The sequence below is a fragment of the Morone saxatilis genome, unplaced genomic scaffold, assembly GCF_004916995.1.
Source record: "Morone saxatilis isolate NCDOM2014 unplaced genomic scaffold, NCSU_SB_2.0 Contig14, whole genome shotgun sequence".
NCBI lineage: Eukaryota > Metazoa > Chordata > Actinopteri > Moronidae > Morone > Morone saxatilis.
In genome coordinates this window covers 21,386,872-21,398,426 of record NW_023339696.1, presented here as the reverse complement: position 1 = coordinate 21,398,426, position 11,555 = coordinate 21,386,872, and the positions used below count along the sequence as shown (strand labels likewise).

At 39.8% G+C, this 11,555-nt stretch overlaps 1 protein-coding gene across 1 annotated transcript in view; it reads right to left on the bottom strand.

Annotated features, from left to right (window-relative positions):
- LOC118323281 (glutamate receptor ionotropic, NMDA 2C-like) overlaps nt 1-11,555 on the bottom strand; it is a 43,819-nt gene that overhangs the window by 3,052 nt on the left and 29,212 nt on the right. The window contains exons 5-11 of the mRNA XM_035655224.1: nt 8,470-8,638; nt 6,675-6,828; nt 6,147-6,272; nt 4,221-4,450; nt 1,709-1,869; nt 1,405-1,592; nt 13-245 (exon numbers count right to left, since the gene is read on the bottom strand). Coding sequence (XP_035511117.1) covers nt 13-245; nt 1,405-1,592; nt 1,709-1,869; nt 4,221-4,450; nt 6,147-6,272; nt 6,675-6,828; nt 8,470-8,638 — 1,261 coding nt within the window. The remainder of the gene's footprint in view (nt 1-12; nt 246-1,404; nt 1,593-1,708; nt 1,870-4,220; nt 4,451-6,146; nt 6,273-6,674; nt 6,829-8,469; nt 8,639-11,555) is intronic.

Here is an 11,555-nt window from a genome sequence, read left to right as displayed (position 1 = left end):
AAGATTACTTACCCTACTGATAGCTAGGAGGAAGTCCAGGCGCTCTGATTTGCGGACTGAATGTCGTAGTTTCCAGTAGAGCAGATGTTCCCAAGCGAAAACCAGCAGGCTCAGGCCCATGGCCACAAGCAGCATGTAGAAGACCCCTGCCATATTATCAATGTCCAGCTTACTGCTCATCACCTCTTTCTTCTCATTACGGCAGATGCCTGTGAGCCAGACGGTCTGCAGCTTCTGTGTGTCACCTGCAGCACAGAATACAGAGTTAAGACCTATTAGCATAACAGTAGAATTATTCAGTGAGTAATGAAACACCCTCCAACTTCTCATTGAATGCATTTGCATTGGATAATGAAATTCTCTCAAATAACCAGCACTGCAGATACAAATAAGGATATTCAGTTCTTCTGTTTGTGATTAAGTAAATCCAGAATCCATCCTGATCACTTTTTTTTAACATTTTTTAATCTTATAAGTAGACAGCAGTTGTTCTTTTAGAAGAAGAAACACATATAATTGCTGCTACAGATTTGCATGTTAAAAGTATGATAAGGATTCCCATCTTTTTAGCTTGTGATCCCTTAAAAAGTAAGCTACTACATAAAAGCACAAATTAAAGGCAAGTCTGAAAAAACAACTTTATGAAGGAGAAATGTTTTTTTTTTATCCTTGCTCCTAGAAATTCTGTTTATAAAACTAATAAATATGTACATATATATACAGACACACACACCCACACATATATTACATACATTACTAAATCACTGGATATCAAAAGGTAATATTAGCCCACTGTGAATAGTAACTGTTTTCTTTTTTTATTTTTGGTGACAGAATTAGACCATGGCTGAAATACACACACACACACACACAAAACTAAAATGGGTTTCAGTCTAAATCACACACTTTAGCTGCTGATAGTCTCTATAAGTAATAATATCACAGCACCTTGTTTATTGCCTCTCAGTTTGACATATTATTCAAAGTGTTGTGTTATTCCTCTTACTATCTATTGCATATTTCTGCCAAAGGTGACCAAGCTTTTGCCCGAGGCTTTGAAATAACTTGCCCGAGGCGCTATGGTTGCAGTGTCACATTTTAAATCACCTCCTGAAACTTTGTTTTTGTGACATGTATTTATGTTGCATCTTTTATTCGGATACAATTTAATATAATAATGTTTTGTTCACTAAATTCATACTTAGTTTGTCAAGGCCACTTTCTTGTTTTTTTATCCGTATGGCAGCTTTTATTGTATCAGTGCAGTACAGTACGGACAGTTGTTTTTTCTTTTTCTCTTCTTATCCATTTAGGTTTATGTAAAATGTGCATGTACAGTTATTATAGCATTACTGGAAATATCCTGTTAAATCTGCATCTATTGCATATGTATGAAGAATTTACCATCAGCCAGGAACTGGAGCAGGGCCAGGTCAATGGGTCGTTTCCACCTTGAATCCTTCTGCAGGGCAATGCCATAACCAGTGGTAGCAAACACTTTCCCACTGCCAATGGTCACCAGCTTGCAGCCCTCATCTTTGCCAGCCATGTAATTCAGCACAGCAGCATCATAGATAAAGGCATCCAGTTTCCTAGCAGGGTAAAGAAAATTATTTGTACTCAAATGACCATTATAAAACTGTTTGGCTCTACTTTGGCTCGCAGTTCTGCAGTGCATATATTTTTACTATCCTTGGCAGATACTTACCCTGTTTTGAGGCTGTTGAGGGCATCCTCTACTCCCTTCTGGTTGTATTTGACCATGTGGGAGTGCATCTCTGGGTAGTTACTCCTTATGTTGCGCTCTGTGCTGCCATTTGGGACTGTACCAAAGCGGAATGGAGGGTACTGCTCTTGTGGCTTTTGAAACTGTCAAGATAGGTAGGGTAAGGATTGATAATGATAAAAATGATCTGTGATATTGATTGATTGCACATGTAGCTGAATAGAAAAATGTATAATTTCTTTCGACAAAAATATAGAGATATTGGCATATGAGCATATATTCAAATTAATTTTGTCACCATCACCATGAAGCAAAGGACCAGATGAAAATGAGATACTAATACAATGACATTCACCACCTCTGCATTTTCGTGTTCTCTGCATCAACTCCCAAGTGCTTTTGTACTAGTTATCCTTTTGGCCTCTTGCTCTGTTCATTTACACTTCTAACTCTACAATTCAAAGACCTGACAATCAGACGCTGTGTCTAAAGATCCTTCTTTCTTTCGTTGTCTGCAGTAAGAAATTAACTTCTCATTTTATCCTTTTGCTTTTGGAAGTACTATATGCATTTAATTAGCTGTGAGGACAGGAAGTGGGACGGGGTGGAAATACAATCGACAAAATTGCACTTTTTCATTAACCTTATGCAAATATGTTCTGAGTACATTAGCTGAGGGACAATTTGAGCTAAAGTTTGTGTATTAGAAAGGGGGCAATGTTATGTCAGGACATCTTGAAAATGAATCAGACCTCTTCTGCATTCTGATATCAAACCTTGAGCAATCTCTCAAGGTCAAACCACAAGTTTGTCCCTGAGGACTTTTACATTCTGTACCCCCATCTGTCCTCAGACCCTCAATTAAGATATGATTCAGAGGTGGAATTGCTCTTCCGTGACTTGAAATAGTAGGTTCGTGTACATTGACAAAAGTAGAAACTGAAATACCGTTTGCAACCAAAAAATACAAAGGAGCAACACTACAAAGTACTTGGAACAGAGAAGACACTAAAACGTTAAAACAATAAAGTGTAAAAAGTTACTTAACTTTAACAATCAACATCATCATTGAATGTTTACCCCATGTTATTTCAGGTAGTGTCATTACTGCCATAACATTGCACATGGTCAAAAAGTGCTTGCTAAACTAAAACTACTTGGTTGGACATAGATTGTGTTCATAGTTAAATGAAAGCAGCATTGATTGTTGGTAGGCAACAGAGTGCAAACTGTCATCTGTGCTGTCACCCAAACCTCCTCTACGACCTCCCTCTGAATGATTTTGCCGTGCTACAACAACATCTTGCTACTTTGACACTGGTGTCTGAGAGCGAACACTGACTGTTGGCAAGACCAGAAGACGTCTATTGTCAGGAACACGTCAACATTTGTTGATTTAAGCATTTGAGCAAACGGCTAATGCTCTCGTTTTACTGGTGAGGACAGTCCTTATCTCTCCATGTAGCTTACTTTTCTAAGCTACCTCACTATATCTTTACAGCTGAAACATTTTCTGCATACACATTTACCTGATACTACATGGGACAGAGATGTAGTGTGTTGGACACAAATGGTGGATGGAAGGATGTTGTCAGAGTTAACATGATGTGTTACCCTATCACAAGGACTTTTCTTATAAGTGAAGTGTCTATTCTGTAGGGAAGACGTAATCATCTGCCTTAACACGGCGCAATGTCCTCAGTGCAGCTCTGCTCGTCTTCATCACTCTCTCCTCTGATACAAGGTCACTTTCTGTGGCTTCATCTTGTACCTCATTTACATTTACTTAACCTGAGGGGTTCAGCACAGCTGGACAAACAGCAGTTCAACCGTTCATTCTCTACACGCTGTCGTGCAGAATGCTGTTCAATAATCTATGGACTTGCTGTCAAAATGGCTCTGTTTCTGTCTCTGCATAGCAGAGTTAATGTATAATGAGATGAGAATTGTAAATGACTTTGCCAGAATTGTAATGAGCAGTGGACAGCTTGGTCTTTTCCTCAAATGCCTCTTTAATCCCTTCAGTTGCCTGCGAGCAAAGAGTCTACAAACCATTTCTTGTGCTGACGGTTAAACATGGATTTCCTTGTCAATACTCCTATAAAAGAGATCCTCAGGCCAGACAAATATGCATAAGATAATACCAGAAATTATAATCACTGTCTGCCCAGAAAACCCGCTTGTGTATTACATTTCATAAGCTTTTCACAGACATCTCCATCAAAAGAGTCTGGGGATGTAATTCAATTTCACCACTTACTCTATGAACCCTTTTTATATTTTGTGGGCGAAGTGAAAAGTCACAGCCATGACATGGCCACTTCTGGATATTTGCCTTCATAACTCTACCACACACTGTTTACACACCCAAAATAGAGCACTTTGTGTTTATCCAAAGTGGTACATCAAACACAACAACACGCCCGACAACACACACACACACACACACACACACACAGTGTGGACTGTCAATGGCAATGACGGAGCTCTGTACCTTTTTGTCACTCAGTCCGGACACTGTGTCGATGTATTGCTCCTGGATCATGAAGGCTGCCAGGTTGGCTGTGTAGGAAGCCAGGAAGATGACAGCGAAGAAAGCCCAGACCAGGACCATGATCTTACTGGTTGTGCCTTTTGGATTCTCAATGGGGACCGAGTTGTTGAAGACGATTCCCCACAGCAGCCACACTGACTTCCCAATAGTGAATGTGGGCCCTCCGGGATCTAGGGAGGATGAAGCGAAGAGTGGCACAGGATTCGGTATGAGTCACAGCACATGGTGGACAACGCTGGAGGAAATACTCATCACTGCACAGTGGCTAGGCTACCTCACCTACAAAATAAGTAGTTTGTCATTGCCCTCCAGAAAGTCTTATTCGACTTTTCCGAAAATAATCAGTGTTTTTTTTAATCTACCTTGTTAGGACTGAGGGAATCCTCACCTCCCAGATAAAAAACAAAAAAATCCTCCACTGTTTAAGAAATACAGTATACATGTTTGTGAAAGCTTAACCATCCTGGGTTTTTGGCAGTGTAACCTCATATTAGTTCCCTTGTCAGGAGACAAATGTCGATTGTCAAATCAGGTGTTGCGGCGATTAGCAGCTGCGGCGGTGTGTTGGGGGTTTATTTATACTATTGGACAACCTGAAAATAACATTTATTTCTTGAATTTACCGGCTATATCACTACTGGACCTCCTTCTCCCCAGTTACTCTTTGTGTTGCTCGACCACTGCTGTCTGTCTTGGTATTGCTATTTTGCAGCATAAACTGTAAGCCACAGACAGACATTGAAGCTGGGTACACAGAACAAACCAAGCAAGGACACAACTGGGAGAATAGGTTAGTTTTGTCCATAAACCTGTTTCTGCGATATTTCAGGCTGACTGTGGAGCAGTTTGATCTGTCTGATCACCAGATTGGCAACCGCAGCGTGACACTGGGTTTCACTGGATTGAGTGCCAGTGTCAGCATCACTGAGTATGTGATACACAACAGATCCAGATGCAGGTGACCTGGGTTATCAGTGTAATATTTCAATGCACATCTGAATACGTCAGTGTTGCCATTATGATGAACAGATATTACATCTTTAACTTGGAATCAAATGTCAGCAAACTGACTTATGGAAGACAATACGACACAACAGCAGTGAAGCAGCTGTTTTGTTTGATAGTCTAAAGGATAACTCGGTTCAGGTAGAACTCAGTTACACGTCTAAAGTTAAATATATACAACCAATTTTGTGTCTTTGTTATGCAGTGAGAACAGAATCATATTTGACCTTGCAATTAATTTTGGCATCACATGAAGGATACAGCATAACATACATAGAAGAAAGATCAGAAGCTGAGCCATGTGTAGCCCCCTTTTGGCTTTTTCATCATCCATTATAGGATATTTTATAGACCACATGGCTCAGAGATGAAACTACAATATCTCAATTTTCCAGGCATTGATCCAATATGTGGCCACTGTAAATAGGCTTGGATTTCACATGTTCTCTGAAGCCCCTGCAGACCCTTAAGACTTCTGTGTTTGACGCCGACTCTATGTGGAAGTTCAGGGATGCCAACAGTAAAATTAATTAATTAAAGCACAACAAAAAAAACTGCATTTTTCTGCATTATTACAAAAATAAAAGTTATGCTTTTCATTTTAATGTCTGACAGTGTACCTCAACTGCTGATTTAAAATGATGAATATGAAAACCCTGTTGACAACTAATTCTGTGTACCCTGCAGTAATGAGAGTTAAATATGAACGGGACATTTTATTCATAGACGTCAACAGCAAAAACAACAATGTCAAAAAAGCAATTATTGCCTGTCAAGCAGCTATACTCTCATCTTCTAGCCTGTTGTTGTGGTGTGAAGGGAGGATCAGCAGATGGATGGGGGGAGGGAGGTGAGACTCACCTTTAGCAGTCACCAGGCTGCGGTTGTACCCAACTGGACTGCAGTATTCAAAGACAAAGACCGTGATGGCCACAACAGTCAGACACATGACGAACATCATGACCCAGACTGCCGGACTGTATGGTTCTACAGGGACAGAGGACACAGGGACAGTCAGGCAGGTGACATACATTGAAGAAAAGGAAGAGCTTGAGGAGACGCTCAAGATTCAAACTGCATCTGTTGGCAGTGATGAAGAAAGCATTGATTTACATCATAAAAAGCACACAGGACATTCTTCACTCTTCAAAGTTACAAAATGATAAAAAGCTCTGACAAGTTTTTACATTTTTGTTATTTTGAATAAAAAATAAAAAAGACAATACACATACATACAGACAAGTAATATATATATATATATATATATGTATTTAAAATAAGAAAGTTTAACGAGTAACCAGTAGAGAGGTAACAGTAGAGGAGTAGAGTCAAGCATCCACAGCCACATATGTCTTCATTACTTCAGAGAAGCACAGAGAAATGTCTCACCTAAAAAGGCAGAAGGTGAGACAGTCCCGTTACTTCTGGCCACCATCACACTGATCCCTGTCTCCACAAACGGCACTGAGAAGTCAATAATCTCAGAGCGCTCTTCGTTTATGGTCAGCGAGCCGATGGCCATGTCCGCCCGTTTGTAGAACACCTGTGGCGGGAGGAAAGTCAATAGAGACATTTTTTGGTGAGATGAAAGCGCAAATGGAAAGCGGATGTTGGTCTGGCACTATCATAAATCGGACCCCGTGTAGCAGTGTCCGACATAATGCTGGACGTCCACAGCTGACCTTTGAGATAAATCTCATCTATCAGTGAAGTCAACACACTCGGCCTCTGTCCCTGAGGGTGATACACTGTACTGTCTGGTTCCTTCAACGCCCACCCAGCAGCCAGACGGACACAACTGAAAAGCCCATCACAACATTATCTTGCTCCCCCCCCCCACCACTGCATTGTAAAGCACGATGCACCATCTAATCCATCTCTAAGCCATTAGGAGGCATCATATAGCATAGTGCTTATTACATAAGACATCTGCTGACAAAATATTACAAGCAGGGAGTGGAACTAATCGCCACAGAGTAAAGTTCACTGTGGCTCTGGCTGAATAGGATGTAATGCTATTCTCTGTAGTGTTAGAACCTCTCAGAGTCCCACAAGTGCAGTTAAAAAAGCTCCTGTGACTCAAGCCTTTTCTGCCACACCACACCACTGTTTGTCATACTGATGGAGAGCTGGTAGATTTACAGTCCAGGCACTCTGCCTCATGCAAGCCATTACCTCTCCTATGGAGGCTGATGCCTCATTGAGCACAATAGCCTTCCTGTTTTCTTTTTTAAAAAAAGGGGGAAAAAGGCCAACTAATGTTGTATCCTCCAACTTGCTGGCCAGAGGAGTCGGACTGTGTGGATTATTCACAAAGACACCTACTCCTCCTTTATGTACAACAGTCCCTCCCACACCAACCACAGTGACCTTGGTACTGTTTGTGTACTCATTAATCTTGATTTCAAATATTCTGATCTTTCTGTGTATGTTCTGAATATTTTTTATGTTTTGGTTCCACGGCTAAATAATGATGTTTTTTACAAAAAAAATATTTCTGGACAATTTACCTCCTTAGTGATCTGCTTACTACAACCTCAATAACAGAGTAGCCTCCATTAAAGTTAAACTCTATAAGGAGTTTGAAGGTTGAAGAAAAGATGCTAACAAGCTGCATTATATGAAATGTAAGATCCGGTGTTTTTGGAATTTGACCCATTATAGAGACAAAACATCAGGATATCTGATCTGATCTTGTGCTGCTGCACATTTTGGTTAATCTTTTTAAAACAATTGAAATCTAGCCTCTCTTGCAATCCCCCTAACTTTAATAAAGTCCTATATCAAATTTCTGAAGTTCCCATATCACCTATTTCCATAAGAACCAGTGAAACATTAAAGAAAATACCCGTCAAAACGAAAAAAACATTTCTAAAAGAATATTCTATTGTTGAAGTAGCATTAGTGCACCATAAGGAACACCTTAAGATAAGTATCATTAATTACACAAATTCCTTACAGATCTACACATGTTCTGTATCTTCTAATCAAGTCATCATCTATGTTCTTTCCCCAAAAAATAAATGTAGTCTATGTTTTGAATCTTGGCAGTGGATATTTCACTGTTAGCTGTTTACTACATAGAGAAACAGCTAACAGAGATTTGACCTCATTCGTGTCACTGTGGTCCTCCTGAGTGAAGTGGGACAGCTGCCATGTAAAGCTCTCTGCTCGTAGTTCTTACCTCTCCGATCATCCCATTCCAAATGCCTCGCACCAGCTTGCCGTGTTTGCCGTTGGTGACCAGGTAGAGGTCGTAGGAAAACTTGATGGTGCGGGACAACTTCTTCAGGATGTCTATACAGAAGCCCTTACAGCACAGTTTTGTGTACGGCTCAGTGTGACCTACAATACTGAAAGACAAAGAGAAGGACAGTATAATACAGATAGAATAGACAGTAAGTATATTCTTTTTGGAGGTCAGTGCAGTGTCTTTCCTGCTCCGTCTCTTTGAGAACAGGTTTCTTAACATTATAGGTTTCTGTTAATCTACACTGCTCAGTTCTCATTGTTACAGATGATGCTATTAAACTCTCATTATACCTTATCAATTGAAAGGAAATTGCCAATTATCACATCCAATACATTATTTGGATTATATGGAAATACCAATGTAACCAAGACTCGTATTTGAACTAGAGAAAAGGGCGTAATGTGAAATATTGACAAATATTTAGATGTGTTGAAAAAAAGTGTTGATATCGGCTGAAAGAATAACCTTCAACAGTCTGCTACAGTTTGGTTTTTACTTCTGTGTCATGCCAACCGTCTAGGTAACAAGACACTGCTGTTTTACGAAACATGCATCTTCTGTTAACAGAAACACAAAAGAAAAAGGTTGGTTGTGGTACTGTTTTTCTCTCTACATATAAATACTGACAACTGCACAAGACATTTTTGACTGAGAAGGACTCAGGGACTGAGAAGTAAACCTATAGCAGGTGATGGAGCTGATGGAGGTGAGGATAGGACTCTGACGTCAGGAAAATGGAGGTTTGCAGGAGGGAGAGTTGGAGCTACTCCACAGGCTTGTACATTATGTCACAGCCCCGGCAGATGGACGGACAGCTGGGCGGACCAAAACATGTCCGACATAAATTAATCACAAACAAACAATGGCAGACAGGAGTGAAACTCATTGCTGGATTATTTGGACTGAATAATGGCCACCAGTCTTGAAATGGTACCTGAAGAGTAAGAAATGAGCACTTAAAGGCATTTGGGCTAATGTCCACTTAAATTCTGCTCCCTGCCCTTGAGGACCATCTCTTGGGGAGTTCCCTCTCCTGATTGGATACAGTTGGAATGGGATACCAGAACATTTAATCTCAAAAAGGAGGGACAGGGAGACCCATGTTACTCACTGGACATGCTATATTAGCCATGGCTGTCAGAATGTAGAGTTATTTCTCTTACCAAAAGAGATATTGCTTACAGGGACTCTAAAGTATTAATACGTGACTGCCAAATTAAAAGCTCAATCCTGGATTCATTATACGTTTATTGTGCAATGAATGGTTTAACAATTTATTGTTTTCATTGTTTTGGGCAACTGAGCAGCTCATTTCCATTTTCCATTTTTATCCAGTTGACCTTGTTTTAATGTAAACTAGATTTGGGAAGTGTTACTATATTTACCGGAGTCAATGCAAATTTGCCAGAGAATTTATGTGTGTGGAGGGATGCAGGGGTGCTTCACAGTTATATTTATTTTTATATGTATCTGCAAAAAAATCACAATATTTATTAAAGCTCCTAAAACTAAGCATTATTTTCATTATTGATTAATCTGCCAAATATTGTATATGTGATAAATCAGTTGATTGTTTGGTCTGTAAAACTGCCCATCACAGTTTCCAAGAACCCAAGGTGACATCAAATGTGTTGTTTTACCCAATAGTCCAAAATATTAGATATAAATATAAAGATATTGTACAAGTTTACAATGATACATTTGTGCTCAAAACATTTGGGGGTGTTTGGGGGCAGAAATCTGGAAGGTAAAGTTACATTGCAGTTAGTTGTTACTAAGTATTGCTACTGGTTCCTAAGATTAAAGATAGATGACCCATAAACTCTTGACCCCCTTTAGCTCAGTTTACTGATGTTAAGTGTTCGTAAGGGTTCAGGCTTTGGGTTTACACCATAACTGCTGTAGTAACAGCAGACTCTTCTTGTATTGTGCCATGCAGCAGTCCTCATTTTTAAACCCAAACTAGTATCAGAGCATAGAAAACGCAGTGTAGAGGCTAGCAGGCTGCCTGTTGCCTCAGCCATCATCTCATATTTAATTATAATTTATCTACTGCTGCAAATCTATTAATGCTGTTAAAATGCTACACAGTGTGGCACATTTTAAGTATTTCATTTTAGACTTGCACTTAATCCGTCCTTCCCTGCCCTCACCGTTTCCCTCACATCTCCCCCTCTTCCAAAGACCAAACAGTTTGACCCAGACTTGGATATGGTGTGGACTACAGTATGCTAAACCGCTTTAATGAGGTCATTCGCCTGTGTAATACCTACCACATGCCAACAAAAAAAGGCATGGCGCGCCTGCTTACATACAGCACTGATCTCCAGACAGAGCATGCAGCGCAAACTAAACGGACAGTTTCAGGCTTAGCATACCAAGTTAAAGAGGCTGACGTAAGGGTTGAAATCAATTCCCCTTACTTATCAGCTGGATTACCAAGAACGTGGGGGATGAGAATGTCCTTCAGTTTCACACTAACCGGATGACGCCAGTGATGTGAGTCAGGAAGAGGGAAGAAAACACAAAGTCTAGTGCCTTTTAAAACATCTGATTTAGAGAAAAAAAATCACTGGTTTTACTTTCAGAAATATGACAATTTTCAGCTTTTATTTTTTAAAAACAAGCAATAAGGAGATGTCTCCTTGGGCTCTAGAAAATTGCGATGGGCTTTTTTCCACTATTTTCTTCTCTATTTACACACAAATGATTAATCAAATATTCACAGGAAATAACAGACAGATTAGTTACTGTAGTGCCTGACATCACATTTGCAACTTTGTTTTCTATTCACTATAAGGAACAGAAGCCCTTATTCCTGTGACCTTTACATAAGTTTAAAATAAGTCGATTTAAAGGGTAAAAAAAACAGAATTTGATTCCTAAAAGACCAATATGAAGCCCGAATGCTGCTTATGCTCCTCAGTCTGCTGTCGTATTGATGATTAATGCTAGGACAGATTAGCAATCATAGAGTCATACGTTGTTGGTGTGACTTGGCTGAGAGACAGACTACA